At 45.3% G+C, this 17,173-nt stretch overlaps 1 protein-coding gene and 1 long non-coding RNA gene across 5 annotated transcripts in view; one reads left to right on the forward strand and one right to left on the reverse strand.

Moving 5' to 3' along the window:
- DOCK5 (dedicator of cytokinesis 5) overlaps positions 1 to 11,246 on the reverse strand; it is a 221,998-nt gene extending 210,752 nt beyond the window's left edge. Inside the window, exon 1 of one of the 3 annotated variants that reach the window (XM_030312351.1) lies at positions 11,004 to 11,246. In XM_030312351.1, the coding sequence (XP_030168211.1) occupies positions 11,004 to 11,046 (43 nt within the window). In that variant the 5' untranslated portion in view covers positions 11,047 to 11,246. The other 2 variants (XM_032592834.1, XM_032592835.1) reach the window with 2 other exon arrangements.
- A 131-nt stretch (positions 11,247 to 11,377) lies between these two features.
- The window catches only part of LOC115511887, a 35,876-nt gene continuing 30,080 nt past the window's right edge, over positions 11,378 to 17,173 (forward strand). The window contains exons 1-3 of one of the 2 annotated variants that reach the window (XR_003968227.1): positions 11,378 to 11,856; positions 13,933 to 13,997; positions 14,091 to 14,183. This is a non-coding gene — a long non-coding RNA (uncharacterized LOC115511887). The remainder of the gene's footprint in view (positions 11,857 to 13,932; positions 13,998 to 14,090; positions 14,184 to 17,173) is intronic. The other variant, XR_003968226.1, reaches the window with a different exon arrangement.

The raw sequence follows: 17,173 nt of genomic DNA on the forward strand, positions 1-17,173 counted from the left end.
CAGGCTCCAGGCTCCAAGCTTCCAGCACAGAGCTCGATGCGGGGCTCAAACTCACAAACTGCGAGATCATGACCTGGGCCAAAGTCGGACGCTTAACCGACTGAGCCACCCAGACACCCCCAAAATAAACATTTTCCTAAAATAACACAAAATTTTTTTTAAAAATGCTGTATTATATATCTGAAAGTTGAGAGTAGATCTTAAAAGCCCTCATCACAAGGAAAAACTTGTAACGCTGCGCTACAGTTGGATGGATGTTAACGAGACTTACTGTGGTGATCCTTTCACGATATATACACTTTACGTGGTACACGCGAAACGACCATCATGTTATGTATCAATTATATCTCAGTAAAAAGGGGGAGAAGATGATTTCATAGGAAGATCTTATTTACACCAAAACCTCCACCTAGAAAAACCACAGGGAAGACCGGCATTTTCCCTTTCGGACTGAGCAGGATACAACGACTTCTCGGATCCCTAAGCAGACATATAAAGACATGTGCGCTATCCAGTTATAAAGAGAAAGGAAGCAGCCGGAAGACAGCAGGCTGAAACACACATTGGCTAGTAGCGGTGTGATTCCGGTTACTCACTTTATACCTCCGGGGCATATTTTTCCAATGAAATGAGGGTGTTAGCCAAGAGGTGATGGATGCATAGAGAATCCAGCCCTTAATATTTTATGATTCTATACACAAAAGGGCAAAGCTGTCAGATTTTTATAACTGTGTTATGACTTATAACTGATCTCCAGCAGGAAAGTCTGAGGAGTGAGAACCCCATTGCTTCAGACTCACACAAAGTATATAGCACATCCTGCCCCAGGTACGTAGGTAACAAACCAGTCAGCAGGATGCACTCTTACTCACCTTGGTTGAGTCAGCAAAGAGCTATTTTCAAGAGGGAATTTATCTCTGCTATGATTTCTTTTCCTCAAGTTATTGTAAAACATAGACTAGTTACCTGGGATTCTTAGGGCACCTGGGGGGGGGGTCCAAATATGGCATCTGACATGAACAGTCCCAGAGTTTAATGGGGTGTGGAAAAGCAGGAGCAAATGGCACAATCTGGAAAGGTGGATCCATGAATATTAAGCCATTGGAACAACAGCAGCTTTGCGATGGCATAGAGCTTTGTGGAGGACAAAGACCACTCTTGTCTCTTGCTTGGGAGCTGGTTGCCAACAATTCAGACAATCGGTGGAGTCCCGGCTGCCAGCCCAGGCTCCCAGAGGACATGGCCTGGCCACCACTTGCAAAAAATAAAATTAACACAGCCATCCTCTGCTTTCCCTTGCTCACCCAAATCTCTGCTTCAAACTCATTTCTTAGCTTGATCTCAAAAGCACTTTTTTCAACTTAAAAAGAAAAGACCGTTACTCCTAAAGTATGCTGGGGGCGACTTATAAACCAATGTCAAAGGGCTCCCAAAGGATTTGTTACGCCTTTAACACCCACAGACAGGAGACATTTCATGAGTGGTTTTACCTATTTGATGAGGGAGAAAACTACTTTGCCCTCCTTTCAAACACTTAGTGAAGAACAAACTATGTGACCTCGGTCAATTTCCTGAAGCACAAACTACCTGACCTTCGTCAATTTCCTGGGCCACAGATACAGGTCAAATTCTATTACAATTCCATGATTTCTTCTCAATTTAAATGAGTGGTAATAGAAGTGATCTGTGTTCCTTTTTTTTTTTTTTTTTTTTACTCTTTTGACAGTACTAAAATATTTGGTATGTGTAGAGTTGTAATTGTTGTTACACTGAATATTGCTGGGAATGAACTAGGAGTTAGAAATTTTTCCCTTCAGGCAAAACTTCATTGCAGTGAGATCTGAGTCCTTTCCCCCCAAACTTCATTGGGTTGTCTCTTAATTTTTAGATGAGGAGAGACCACAAGTTCACTTAAGTTGAAAGGTATGACTACCACAAAAAGCATTCTGTAAATCCGGACAAACTAAATCCTGAGTAACTACTCCCTTTGCTGCAAAGCCCTGAGCCCATACTCTAAATTGCTTCTTCCTCGCCACATTACTAGGGATCTCGTATCTTTTTCTTTTAATTACCCTGTGTACAATATATACTGTCCTTATTGTAATGGACCTCAACTCCTTTTTAGTAATAGAAGGAACAAATGAGTTTAAAAGCGTTCTTTCACTAGATTCCATGTCGTTTTCTCCCTCGACTCACGTGCTCATGAAAGCGCTAATCCAATGACTCAGAACCTCCTAAACCCTATTTACCACAGCGGTCAAGCTTTTTCTTTCCACTTAGCCAATCCTACAATGCACCTTCCTCCTGGAAGCCTCCACAAATAATGAAGAAGAAGAAGAAGAAGAAGAAGAAGAAGGAGGAGGAGGAGGAGGAGGAGGACGAGGAGGAGGAGGAGGAGGACGAGGAGGAGGAGGAGGAGGAGGAGGAGGAGGAGAAATGGGGGGAGGACTATTTCCATTTTCCCTTCCTATCTAACAAGGCATCATTTAGGATTTCAATTCCTCTCCCACACCACAATGTTCACACAACCCTCTGCTTAAGCAATTTATTAAATCTATTTTATCTATTATTTAAATGTTCCTTTTCCCACCCTTTTTTATTACATCTCACTGGAAGGATGCATATGGCAGTATATTCCGTAGCCTGAAGAAAACTCCCTCTTACAGCAGACAAGACAAATTTAGGTAGATGATGGATTCAGCATTCATATATCACTTCATTTATTTATTGAGTGTTGGCCATGTGCCGGCCCTGGAGTTCACTGATGAAAAAGACAAAGTTCCTGTCCGCATAACCTCACATTCTAGTATGAGAGACAGGCAGTAAACACAATCAAATAAATAGGACAGGGGCAACTGGGTGGCTCACTTAGATGAGCGCCCGACTCTGGGTTTCGGCTCAGGTCACGATCTCATGGTTTGTGGGATCGAGCCCTGTGTCGGGCTTTGCTTGGGACTCCGTGTCTCTCTCTCTCTCTCTCTGCCCCTCCCCTGCTCGTGCATGCTCTCTTTCTCAAAATAAATAAAACATTTTTAAAATACAAATAAATACGACAATTATACGAAGTAAAGAGAAATGTCAATAGACATTGAGAGGTGTGGGCAGGCAAGGCATGGGCAAAGACAATATGTAGTACCTTAAACTAAGGTTCTCAGAAGCATCTAAGAAGGGATTATTCTAACTGATTCCATTTTTAATTCTCTATTTTATCTAACTACAGTTGATGCTTATTATTTGCAGGTTCAGTATTTCTGCATCCTCCTACTTACTAAAATGTATATGTAGCACCAAATGAATACTCCTGGCACATCCACGGTCACTCTCAGATGTGTGCAGAGGGGCAAAACGTAACCCACAAGTTCCCATTTGAGGTCGAACGAGGTGACCGCTGGCCTTTTTGTTTCAGTCCTCGTATGGTAAACAAGTTTCTTTTTTGCAGTTTTAAATGTGCAGTTTTAAATTTAGTGCCATTTTTTTTTCACTTTGTGCTTTTTGTTAATGATTTCACTATTATAAAACGGACCCCAAGCACCGTGCTGAAGTGCTGTGTAGTGTTCGGAAGTGCAAAAAGGCTGTGATTTGTCTACTGGAGAAAATACATGGTTAGATAAGCTTCACTGAGGCTTGTTGATAGAGTGCTGGTGGCCATGAGTTCAATCTTAGTGATCAGCCATGTAAATAAGGTCTTTAAATCGTTTTTCTTAATTTTTAAAAAACTTTTTAAATTTACATCCAAGTTAGTTAGGTATGTGCAATAATGATTTCAAGAGTAGAATCCAATGATTCATCTCCTACATATAACACCCAGTGCTCATCCCAACAAGTGTCCTCCTTAATGCCCCTTGACCATTTAGCCCCTCCCCCCACCCACAACCCCTCCAGCAACCTTCAGTTTGTTCTCTGTATTTAAGAGTCTCATGTGTTGTCCCCCTCCCTGATTTTATATTATTTTTGCTTCCCTTCCCTTATGTTCATCTGTTTTGTACATTAAATTTCTCATATGGGTGAAATCATAGGCTATTTGTCTTTCTCCGACTAATTTCACTTAGCATAATACACTCTAGTTCCATGATGTTGTTACAAATGGCAATATTTCATTCTTTTGGATTGGCAAGTAATATTCCATTGTGTGTGTATACACACGCACACACACACACACACACACATCTTTATCCATTCATCCATCGATGGACATTTGGGCTCTTTCCCTACTTTGGCTATTGTTGATAGTGCTGCTATAAACATGGGGGTGCAGGTGTCCCTTCGAAACAGCGCACCTGTATCCCTTGGATAAATACCTAGTAGTTCAACTGCTGGGTCATATGGTAGTTCTATTTCTAATTTTTTGAGGAACCTCAATGTTGTTTTCCACAGTGACTGCACCAGCTTGCATTCCCATAAGGTCTTTAAATCTTAAACAGAAACACACATAAAATAAGGTATGTACTGACCAGATGATGAAACTGTGACCAGAGGCTCACAGGAACCTGACCTTGAATTTTCCCTAAGAGCAATGGTTCAGTATTCGCCGAGTCAGTGCTCCCGGCCGCTTTATAAAACATCAACTACCACAAATAATAAGAATCTACATCACGTCGTGGAGAAACTTTCAGCTGGGCATCAGCCTCCTCCCTCCTTGACAGGATCTTGCCAGACGCCCAATACACTGCTGTTTTATTTTTGTTGACTTTATTTTCACAGTTGCTTTTTTTCTATGGCACGTGCTGCTGGTCCTCGTTGAATGGTAGCAACGTCGGATTTTTTTTTTCCAATAATTGTTTTAAGTAAAAATGAAAAAAAAAAAAAAAGGCAGCAACATACAGAAAAGATGAAGTGGAAAACAGATGAGGCAAATGGGTGTGGATGGGCATCAGACATGAAACTGCTTCACCGGGGGACCTGGGCATGCAGAGATCACGGTAACAATGACCGACTGAAGCTTGGGGAAACATATGGAGTAGATTACACGGCCATGGATGAAAAATTCATCCTCCATGAACCTCAGTTCTCTTATCGGGAAAAGGGGACAAAACAGGAGAATCACAGCATTATCTCGATTGAGTGGAATAACAGGCAAAAAAGCAGAGCTGAGACTTTTTGGTCTTGGAACCCGTTTTCACTCTTAGAAGTTACTGAGAACCCCAAAGAGCTTTTGTTTATGCGGGTTACATCTATCAGTATTTACCATTATTAGAAAGTAAAACAGACACTTTACACTTGTGTAACTAATTTAAAATAATCATAATAAACCTGATGCATGTTAGCAAAAGTACCTCTTTTTTTTATGAAGACGTATTTTTTTCCAAATAACAACACTTTTCTAAACAAAAACACTTAGGAGCGGCAATGCTTTGCATCTTTGTAAATAAATCTTTAAACGTCTGCCTTCACGAAAGGAGTTGGATTCTCCCACTGCCTTCAGCATTCAATCTACTGCGATATCACACTTTATGTAGTCTCTGGGAAGCTGTACTGTATCCTCGTGAGAGGGTACAGTGAAACCGGCCAATAACAGGCTCAATATTACTGTCAAAAAAGTTCTAGTCTCATGAACCCGCTGCAAATATCTCCAAGACCCCCACGTGTACCTGGAACATTCTGAAGTAAAGGGTTTAGAGCAGTCGCAAAGTAAACTCATCATAAATATTAATTCTCTAGGGCGCCCGGGTGGGGCTCAGGTCATGATCTCACGGTCCGTGAGTTCGAGCCCCGCGTCGGGCTCTGTGCTGACAGCTCGGAGCCTGGAGCCTGTTTCAGATTCTGTGTCTCCCTCTCTCTGACCCTCCCCAGTTCATGCTCTGTCTCTCCCTGTCTCAAAAATAAATAAACGTTAAAAAAAAAAAATTAGAAAAAAAAATTAATTCTCTATTCCTTTTATTCTTAGCCTCAATGTTAGAACACAAACACCTTAGGGCAAAGACTTCTTCAGCTGTGTATCTAGCAGCATCATACCGCCTCTAGACACATGACCAACAAGTGTTACTGTTGTTGCTTATTCTGGTTGCGTAACTAATTAGCTGTGTGATCTTCAGCCAAGGATTCTTCATCTGTGTTCAAATTCAGAAATCCATGGACTTGAAAAGGGGAAAAAACGCAGCTCTATTTTCTGACACTCAGCCATCGCTTTAATGATGACCGTGCACAATAAACCCCCACTGGCACCAACTGAAACCGGAGGTGTTTTCAGATGGTATCATGGTTTACGGCAAATATCTGGAAACACCATATATGCTCATCACTAATTCAAAAGTATAGTAGTTACTAGACCTGCAACTAGGTCTTGTTATTTAGTGGATTAATAATAAGCACATATATTACAACATCACACATTTGGAAAAATATCTTAACAGCTGTATTTCAATACAACTGAGTTTCATTTTCAATCCTTCATAGGTGACTTTATTCTAAGAAAACGATCCACTGGCTTAACCAGATGGCCTAAGGAGTTTATGCAATCAAAAGGCTGCCTGGTGTTAAGCAATTCACTTTACCTCTTTAGACACCAAGTTCTTCTCTTTAAAAGGAAACCGGACTATTTATTCTCTGAGACCCTCCCCTCAAGAGCAGGACGGGAACCCACAGCACACCTGAATGCATTAACAAACAGCTGCAAGAATCTGTTTTCAATTTTTACACCAGCATCTGAGAGTTTACTCCACTGAGCTAAATGCTTTTCGATTAATGGGGCCAGGCTGAACCAAACAGATGAAGAGCTAATGGTGAAAGCAAAGATTCTCCCACAGTATCTTTTATCACATTATAACAATATAGATCACAAATAAACAATAATGAGTCTGCAAAAAAAAAAAAAAAATCCACGATCAATACAATTTGGGACTGTTATTGATACAAATGGCTTGTTTGGAATAGATTTAAACACAAATCGGGGGCACCTGGGTGGCTTAGTCGGTTGAACGTCCGACTTCGGCTCAGGTCATGATCTCACGGTCTGTGGGTTTGAGCCCCGAGCCCTGCGTCAGGCTCTGTGCTTACAGCTCAGAGCCTGGAGCCTGCTTTGGACCCCGCGGATCCCCCACTTTCACTTTTGTCTCACTCTGTCTCTCAAAAATTATAAATAAATATAAAAAAATAAATAAATAAAAGATTTAAACACAAATCTTTCCATAATCAGAAGAGTGAACCTGGGTATATATCCCTAATGTTTGCCTTAAATCTAAATAAAAGTGGGGCTCCTGGGTGGCTCAGTCAAACGTCTGACTATTTGATTTGGCTCAGGTCATGATCTCACAGTTCCTGAGTTTGAGCCCTGCGTCGGGCTCCCACTGTCAGTGAGAGGCCTGCTTGGAATTCTCTCCCTCTCCCTCTCTCTTTCTCTCTCTGCCCTGCTCCCCACCCCCCACCCCACACACACAGGCTCTATCTCAAAACAAATACACACTTAAAAAAAAAAAAACTAAATCTAAATAAAAGGGTTTGTACCCCCATATCGTCAAACAGAAAACATTCAAGAAAGAAAGAGGGAAAAAAATAAAGGAAAAGAAAGCAAGAAAGAAAAGAGAATTTTCTAGGGCTATGGGGGAAAGCACCCTGTTTCTAAGCACTTGGCACAGAGCACTTCGCACTGGGATACTAATGGACTAGAACTTTAAAGAAGTCTACTTGTCCTCTCACTTGATGACACAGATAACACACATGGGTCATTTAGGCCCTCCTAATGCTAGAGACTGAGCCAATAGAGCTACGTTTAAGAACTAAGAAAGCCCAGACAGATTGCATTTCAGTCCCCATAGAAAAATCTAGGCTATGTCAGGAACAGCCAACAGTGGCACCAAGATAATATAAGAGTGGAGACTGCTAACTTCACTGAGCAAAATCCAAATGAAGATCAAAGTGCTACCCTCACACAGAGTAGCTGTGAGTCATTAAAATGCTTCAAAATGGCTATCATATGGTTTCCTTCACCCAGAAACGCAACCCGACCAGCAGACATTTGTAAGTGATGACTATCCCCAGAAAAGTCCAACAAGCCAATTTTCCTAATTATATTTAAATGAGTCTGTCTACTCTATGCTTCCTTATTTATTCAAACGGCACATTTTTTCACTTGCAAAGATAAAGACAGACGGAAGGTTGTCACTTCGCACGTTTAACTGAACAAAAAAACCCTCATATTGTGGTGGATTGGCGGGGGTGGGGGAGGGGGTGGAGAAACTGCATTACATCATCACCGAAATTAGGTTAGGGCTTCATAACGTCACCTCAACACCAAGGACAAGCCGTTATGACTACATGCTCCCTACCTGGTATTGGGACTGGGATACAAAGCCATAACCTTCTGATTCATTGAACCCAAGGATGAAAGGATACTTAAAATACGGTGCAATGTAATGACTATAAGGAGAGGCCTGAAGGTTTGGGAAGGTCTGGAGGATGCCAACCCTGGAGGAGGCAGTGGCAATGGACTTGAGCCCTGAGGAAAAGTTGGATTAGGGATGGTGCACAAGTGGGAGGGCCCTCTGGACGGAAGGGGGGGGGGCATGAGGGAGGGAGCAAAGTCCCAAAGGAGAGATTCTCCGCTGCATATGGCACAAGAGCAAAGAAGGGCAGTGTCTGCAGTGGTGAGTTAATGAAAGAAGCCATGAGAGATAAGGTTGGTGGAGGCAGGTTGAACCAGATTATCACAGCCTTGAAAGTTGGGCTCAATTTAGACTTTACCCTGTAGGCCAAGGAAGGCTTCTAAGCAGGGAGGGAGGTGTTATGAACAACAGGGGGTTTTAGGAATAAACAATAGTGATTTATCTTCTCGGCTAATCTGCCTAACAGTGGGTCCTTTTGTCAAGCCAAGATTGATCAGAATCTATTATGTCTACTAAAATAAGTGTGCCAAATTATATCCTGGGGTAATTTTGCTACCCCTTTTGCCCTGGGAATGCAATTCACATACTTTTCTTGACTGATGATAAATAACTGGGTAACCTGACTCCACAACAGGAAAAAACATACATTAAAAAGAAAACATATCATAGTTGCTCCTATGACTATGGCAATTAAAACATTTGGGGGGTGCTTGGGTGGCTCAGCCGGTTACATGTCCGACTCTTGGTTTCAGCTCAGGTCCTGATCTCCAGGTTTCCTGGGTTCGAGCCCTGGACGGACAGCCCCACCGACCCTGTGGAGCCTGCTTGGGATTCTCTGTCTCCCTCTCTCTCTGCCCCTCCCCCACTCACTATATCTGTTTTCTCTCAAAATGAATAAACTTTAAAAAAACGAAAAAAAAAATGTAGGGCGTGTGGTTGCATTCATTACATGAAAGTCATGATAGTTGGGGTTCCTGTTATACAAAATTAGAAGTGATAACTTTGTAAGTAAGAACTGATGATTACGCATTGCTAAATATGCTTTAATTTAGTAGTACTCTGTAACACTCAAAAATAAAGACATTGATTCCATCTATTTCAATCATTTCACTCCCATAATACTGGTTACTTAACTAACTGGCACCTGTCTGAAGCCTCATGACCAAATTAGGACCAGGTAGTGTCGGGCAGAAGAAACACCCACTCATTTCTGAGTTGCCACGGGAGAGTGCAATGATTCTAAATAAATTTAAGAGGGAGAAAAGTTTTTTTGTAATAGAGGCAACTATACACACACACACACACACACACACACAGTATATATTATTATATATGCAGGGACATACACACATAAAAGGTCACAATTAAGAACACCGTATAGTGAATGTTAGAGGGCGTGTTTGTTGTTTTTGTAACTGACTCGTGGTTACAGAGTTGCAAAGCACCCAGAGGCTGCTAAGCTGATCTCCGAAAAGGACTTCACTGTCAGAAAGCACAGAATAGCACAGAAGCACAGACCAGGTTCGGGGACCACTCCCTACTAACCGAGGCGAGGGAAACACGGCGGCAGGGAAGGGACTCAGGTGTAAGATTAAATTACAAATAGGCCAAATGAATGAAGCTGCGAGGAAGTGATAAAATCCTCAACACGCACCACTGTGTCTATTCTAGGGAATCGCCCCCGCGAAGGGCAGCGTTTCCAAGAGACCTCAGCAACCTCACTGCGGGATAAGCACTGCAAGGACCACGGTTTTTCATCTGGCTCAAAACCAGGCACAGCCAGTGTTTTGGGGTCCAAAACGACACGACAGCAACCCCTCCGCGGGGGGTGGGGGGCTCTCCAGCACCGCCGTTTAGGAATGCCGAGTGCCTAGCCAGGACCTGTCAAAGTTTTCCTACTAAAATATCCTCATCTCCTCCCACGATGACACCGGGGCTCGGAAGACAGTCTTCCACCCTCTCGGGGCACGCTCCGTTGAGGACGGGCGTCTGCACGATCAGCCCCCGGGGGCAGGCACCCCCGATCCCTGGTCACACACTTCCTGTCTCTTCCCTCACGTCCCCCCCACAGCTTCGGTCTCCCAGTTTCCAACTATTACCAAGGTCCCAGTCCCTGGAGGAAAGGGGGGCAGGCGGCTTTCTAATCCCCAACTCCTCACTCTGGGGCATCAGAGAGAGCCCAGGGAGGGAGAAGGCAGAAAGCCCTGGGTCCGCGAGCGGCACCCGCGTTCTGCCGACGGCGGCGGGTTAGAAACTACTCAATGAAGCCCCAAGGCTGGGGAGGAGAGACGCGAGCGCCCAGCCCGGTGCCCCAAACCGACAGCAGGCGAGCGCTCGTTTTGTTTTTTCCTTTTTCTTTTCTTTCTTTCTTTTTTTTTTTTTTTTTTTTTTCTGACGTCTCCCCCGTGCCCAGCGCTGGCGCTTTGGACTCGGGAGCCAGATTTCCAGTCCCGGAGCCCGAGTGCACTTCCAGCCACTCCGATCCCCAGACCCGGAGCGACGTCCCCCTCGGGGAACGGCCGCCGCGGGAGCCGAGCCCCGCCCGCGCCCGCGAGGGCAGCGGGGACCCGACCCCGCTCCCGGGCAGCGCGCGTACCCACCGGCCCGGCGTCCGCCGCCCAACTTTGCGCCGCGCAGGGCCGCCCCCGCGAACTCCGCGGCGGCCGGAGTGGGGCGAGCACTCACCGACCCCGTACTTCTGCCTCTTGGTCGGGATCCAGCGGGCCATGGCGGCGACCTCGCCCCGCGGCGGCGGCGGCTGCGGCGGCTACAGCTCCCGGGGCCCCGGCCGCCGCCGCGCCGCGCTCCCGCGCGCCCCGGGCTCCTCCGCCATGTTCCGGCAAACTTCGCCGACCCCGCGAGCCGTCTCCCCGCCGCGCCGCGCCGCCCCGCGCGGGATTCGCTCCGGCTCGGCCCCCGGCCCGCGGTCACCTGCTGGGCCTGGCGGCCGCTCCGTCCGTGCGCGCCCCTCCCGGCGCCGCCACCGGCCCCTCCCTCCGGCCGCGCCCTCCTCCCGCCCGGGGCCGCCTCCGCGCCCCGACCCGCGGCGCCCGGCCTCTCCCGCCCGCCCCGGGCTCCGCGCTCCCCCGGCTCCGTCCTCGCTCACTTCCGGGAGCGGCTTCCCGGGGCCCACTGGTCTCAGCGGGTTGTTGTTGTGTTTTTTTTTTTCCTCTCGGTGTTTGGCGCTTTTCCCCGCCTTCCTCACCCGGATTCAACCCTCGAGGCTGGATCCCGGGGGGCGTCGGGAGGGCCGGCGGCGGGTGGGCGCGGAGTGCGGGGTCGCCGCCACTGCGCGCGCCGCGCCTCGGGGGGAACTAGAATGCGTTCGGGAGCTGCCTGCCGGGCCCCGGGCACCCCCGGTGCCTGGCACTCCGCGGGCGCTCAATAAATATTTGTTGAATGAATGAGCAGTTGACTACCGCGTTCACCCCCTGGAGCTTTAACTGACACCGAGAGGACCGGAAGCCGGGCTCCAGGGCGGACGCGACCTCCCGGGGCCACCGTTGATAGCTTTCAAAGCGGGCGTGTTTGTCTCCGGGTAAGTGGAGACCTGATGCGACGGAGCCGGGCTCCTCAGACGTGTCAGCTTCCAAGGGGAGCTTCGGTGGGAAAATTCTTTAGAGAGTCTTAACTTGGAAATCCTGTACCCCGCCCCCCCCAAACACCGGGACGCCTCCCCAGCTGAAGGCATTCAGACCCTTGTGCTCAAGGGAAAAGATCGCCCCTTTTCCAGACAGCTGCAGCCCAGAAAGCATCCTTGTGGAGGGGGGACCAGGGCACATCCGAGAGACTCCTCTCCATCGGCCGTATAGTTTTGACCAACAGTCCGACGCACGGACTGTTCAAATGCACTGCCGCAGGCTCCACTTTGAACTCACTACCTCCTGGAGAGACCTCGGGAATGATGAAGCGGGGGGTGGGGGGGGGGGGGGGGGGGGGGGATCGGAGGCACCTGGCTTGGGGGGGAGGGGGGGCGCTCGGCTACCTTACACGGAGAAGTAAAAGCTCAGAGTAAATGAGCAGCCGATTTATGCTCCCCGGTCTGAGAAAATACCTATTGAAAGAAACTGTTTCGTCTTTGCAGTCTGTGAAATTTTTCTGGCCTTTCTGGAACATGAAAGAAAGATAACGTAGTGAAATAGAGGGAAACTTGATTGAAAAAGTAGTGCATTTTAATTTTGGTAACGTGTGCAAAACCAGATCCGAAATTTAAAAAGGCGGGGGGGGGGGGGGGGGGGGGTCCCTGTTCTAGGTGGGTAATTCCTAGGGCTTACTCTCTTACTCCATCAACAAGTAGGCATTTATTTGCAAAGTGTAATGATAATTTAAGAATCCGTCACTTTATTTTTTCTTAATTTTTTTTAGCTTATTATTTTTGACAGAGACAGTGCGAGCATGAGCTGGGGAGGGGCAGAGAGAGAGGGAGACACGAATCCGAAGCAGGCTTCAAGCTGTCAGCACACAGCCTCACGCAGGGCTGGAACCCCCGGAACTGTGAGATCCTGACCTGGGCTGAAGTCGGAGGCTTAACCGACTGAGCCCCCCCACCCCGGGCGCCCCAAGAATCAGTCACTTTAGACTTAACATCCAGGAGGCACTCCACCATATCCATGAAATAATTTTTCTTAGCCAATGACATCACGATTAACCTAATGTCATCTTCTTTCTACCATGTTATTAAGGGCCTGTTAGCTGTCATGGGGCCCAGCAATGAATAAAGGAAAAATCCTACCCTCATAGAGCCTACAGTCTGGAAGACAGAGGAAAACAAACAAATAAATGTGTGCCAAATGAGACTAAGCATGTAGAAAATCCAAACTAGGAGGATAGGAGGTGCTGCTGTTTTTATGCTGAGTAGTCTGCAAAGGTGCAGACATTGAAGAATCAACCCGAGGGAAGTATGCAAAGGCCTAGAGGCATGTTTAGCAGGTTCCCCAAACAGCAAGGAATCCTCCTTTGTAAGAAAGGAGTAGTAAGGCTGTGTGGAAGGCAACTTGGCCCAAGAGGCACAGAGTGGCGGGATAGAGCAGGACCCTGAAAAGGCATAGTAAGGGGCGTACCTAGAACAACATTAGATGAGGTTGGAGTTTTTGAGCCAACCCTCCAATACGATCTATTTGCTTGCCTATGGGATGAACAGATTATAAAGGCACAAGGGAAGACATAGGAATATTTTAGTAGTTCAAGCACCAAATGAAAAGTAGTTGGGGCCAGGATAGTAGGGGAGAGAATGGGAAGAGGTTGGATTCTTAACATAAAGTTAAGAATATAGTGGGCTCCTGGTTGGCTCAGTCGGTTAAGCATCCGACTTTGGCTCAGGTCATGATCTCACGGTTGGTGGGTTCGAGCCCCGTGTCAGGCTCTGTGCTGACAGCTCAGAGCCTGGAGCCTGCTTCCGATTCTGTGTCTCCCTCTCTCTGCCCCTCCCCTGCTCACTCTCTGTCTCTCTCTTTCTCAAAAATAAACATAAAAAATTTTTTTTTAAAAGTTAAGAATATAGTGTGCACGGAGGAGAAATTCACTGTGAGGCCTCTGGGTCCTTTCATTAGCTTGTTTTTGGAAAGCCTGCAAAGAAAAAAAGTGTTTCTGTTTTGTTTGTTTTGTTTTCCTTAAGAGCCCCACTGTATATGCTTCAGGCCCCAGAGACCTTGGATCCTGTCCCTGGGTGTGATAGACAAGGTGGGTCAAGGATGACTCTAAGTTGGGGGCTGGGTAACTGGTAAATATATCGAAGTTGTTCTGTATTGAAGTTTTCCTTTGTTATTTCTTTAGGACTTAATCACCTTTAGGGATTCCTCAGTGATTCCTCCACGTGGACCCCTAGGAGCTGAAGCGTTTGCATTATAGAATGGGGACTTCGCAAAGGTATTCAGTTGTCTCTGTTCAAGGAAATTGCTTGACCAAATGTTCTCTAACTACTGGCGTACTTTGATTTAATACACATCAGGGTGTTCCGTGCGCGTCCAGTGGAACGGATTTCTACCAAAATGATTTCAGCTGCCTTTTCTGGAATGTTTTCAGCACCACCCCCTACCACTCGCACTGAAAGCTCTTTGCAGAACTTGAGGTTTGAATCTGGGCGCTGGATAGTTCAAGTTGACAATAATTGCGTTAAGAGGGTTGGAGGCAAACGGAAAATTTTAATACAGCCTTCAGTACGTTATTCTTTTTCCTCTGAAGACTGAGGTCCACCCACTTTGTATATCCAATGGTTAATCCCAATTTGAAAGTCCATTTAAATCATAAACGCAGAGCTATTCAACGTCTTTATTAAAATTAGGCTTAAAATTAGAGAGGTCAACTAGATGGGTAGGTGGAATAAGCATGATTCCCAGAAATGTCATTTTCTTTTTCCTCTGATGGCTTTTCAGAAGAAACATTAGGCATATTCCAGAAGCACTGATACTCAGACTGCGAAACCCACACAAATATAAACACATTTATGCACGCACAAGCACTAGCATACTCTGCTTGAAAGGTGCCTTGGAGAAAGAATGAGGATAAATGAATTTGAATGTGGAGGCTAGTTTGACATGAACATTGTGACCATCCCTCACAACGCCTGAATGGATGGATGTGAAGACAATTGGCGAGGGCTTGCTTCCCCCATTGATTACAAGGTTTATTTCGCCAAATCTGGCTGACTTGATTGCTTCTCTGAAAAAAGCTATGGATTCTTTTAAAGAGCATCTCTCTCTCTCTCTCTCTCTCTCTCTCTCTCTTTCTTTCTTTTTTTTTTTTTTTTTTCTGGATGAGCCTACATATGAGTGAGTGTAGTTGCTAGAATTACCAAAAAAAAAAAAAAAAAAAAAAAGAAAGGCGGAAAAATGTAATTGGCCTAATATCACTTTGAGGTCTTCTGAGGGCAAATGCTCTAGCTTTAGGACAGGGTGGTTCTGTGTAAGTCAGGCGCAGGGTGAGGCATTGTCATTTGGGACCCGTGAGCTAAACTGGACAAAGGAACTCACCCCTGCAGCCCTAGAAGCACTTTTTTTTTTTTCATAGACCCTAGAAACTCACATTGCTATCTACTCTCTGCCGCCCAAATGATTTATCTGGTGAGCATCTTTGGGTCTGTTCTTGGGTCTGCCGCGGGCCGTGGTAGGGTCCCTTTCTCTGATGACTGGGGAGATGATGGTCCACTTCTCCAATGCTAGTCATACCCTCACCCCCATCGCCGTGAGATGGGTGCTCGGTAAGCGCTTTCACCCTCTTCGCAAACACAGCAAAAAGCTTTTAGTTTTGCTTCTGGAATGCTCTTTGCTGCAGACATCTAAATGTGCTTCAAGTTCACCTCTGAAAGAAGTTGATGACATGAGCAACTCGAAGTCATTATTAGCTTGATGACAGTTGGATCAATATTCAATGCGAGAAGCGAGGAACACCACTTGAATTTTCAAAACTGTATTCACGTAACGTATCTTAAAAAGTTCCTCTATGTGTTGAAAATCTATCTTCAGGGGCGCCTGGGTGGCTCGGTCGGTTAAGCGTCTGACTTCGGCTCAGGTCGTGATCTCGCGGTCCGTGAGTTCGAGCCCCACGTCGGGCTCTGTGCTGACAGCTCAGAGCCTGGAGCCTGTTTCAGATTCTGTGTCTCCCTCTCTCTCTGCCCCTCCCCTGTTCATGCTCTGCCTCTCTCTGTCTCAAAAATAAATAAACGTTAAAAAAAAAAAAAAGAAAATCTATCTTCATTAAACTCTGTAGAACAAGAGGTGATAAAAACTAAGAAGCAATGTGGAAAAATTATAATGTAAGCTTAAGGTACAAATTAAACTGTATATGCCGTAATATAACTATATAAAATTATATTTTGCATGGAAAATGTAGAGGAACATTCAAAATGGAAATTTGTAACCTTCTTCAAAAGAAAACTACTTGGTTGCTGAGATTCCTGGACCATGTAGGAAAGCAGAAAGTTAAATGCCTAAATTTGACCTTTATTTAGGATAAGAGTGAAGTTTCATTCTGAAGCCCCTTGGTAACTGTGACATTGTGACTATGTTGTTTAGATGACTGTCATAGCAGATTTTTCTTCCTGTTACTTCATGGTCAGTTAAGAAACAAACATTTGATCCAGAAATTTTATTTAATACCAGACAGATTCTCCATGGTCACTAGCTGTAGTGTAACAATAATAATTACTATTCATGGCCTGTGCCTGGCACTAAGCTAAATCAGCTTGTCTGATTTATATATATATATATATATATATATATATATATATATGTATATATATGTATATACATATACGTATATAGTATATATATACGTATATGTATGTATGTATATACATATGTGTGTATATATATATATATGATTTTGTAGGCCATGTGGTCTCTCTTGCAACCACTCAAGTCTGTGATTGTAGGAGGAAAATAGCAACAGACAATATGCAAACAAATGAGTGTGGCTGTATTCCAATGAAACTTTATTTGTAGACATGAAATTTGAATTTCATGTAATTTTCATATATCATGAAGTATTCTTTTTGATTTTTTTTCAATCATTTAAAAATGTAGAAAACATTATTTTAAAATTTATTTTTGAGCAATGTCTACACCCAACATGGGGCTCCAACTTACAAACTCGAGATCAAGAGTTGCGTGCTCTGCTGACTAAGCCAGCCAGGCACCCCTAAACATGCAGAAAACATTCTCAACTTGAAGCCCGTACAAAAACAGGTCATGTGTCGGACTTGGCCTACAATTCCTGGTCTAAACCATGACTGTCACTTTTTGAAGTGAGTGGAAAGGCTAGGGGGGCCTCCAGGAGAGGGGTCATGGTAACAAGGGAGACATCAGTGTAGGACCTTCGCAGCAGAAGTTTGCTGTGTAAGAGTTTGAGAGAAGCTCCTG

This window comes from Lynx canadensis, chromosome B1 (genome assembly GCF_007474595.2).
Source record: "Lynx canadensis isolate LIC74 chromosome B1, mLynCan4.pri.v2, whole genome shotgun sequence".
NCBI lineage: Eukaryota > Metazoa > Chordata > Mammalia > Carnivora > Felidae > Lynx > Lynx canadensis.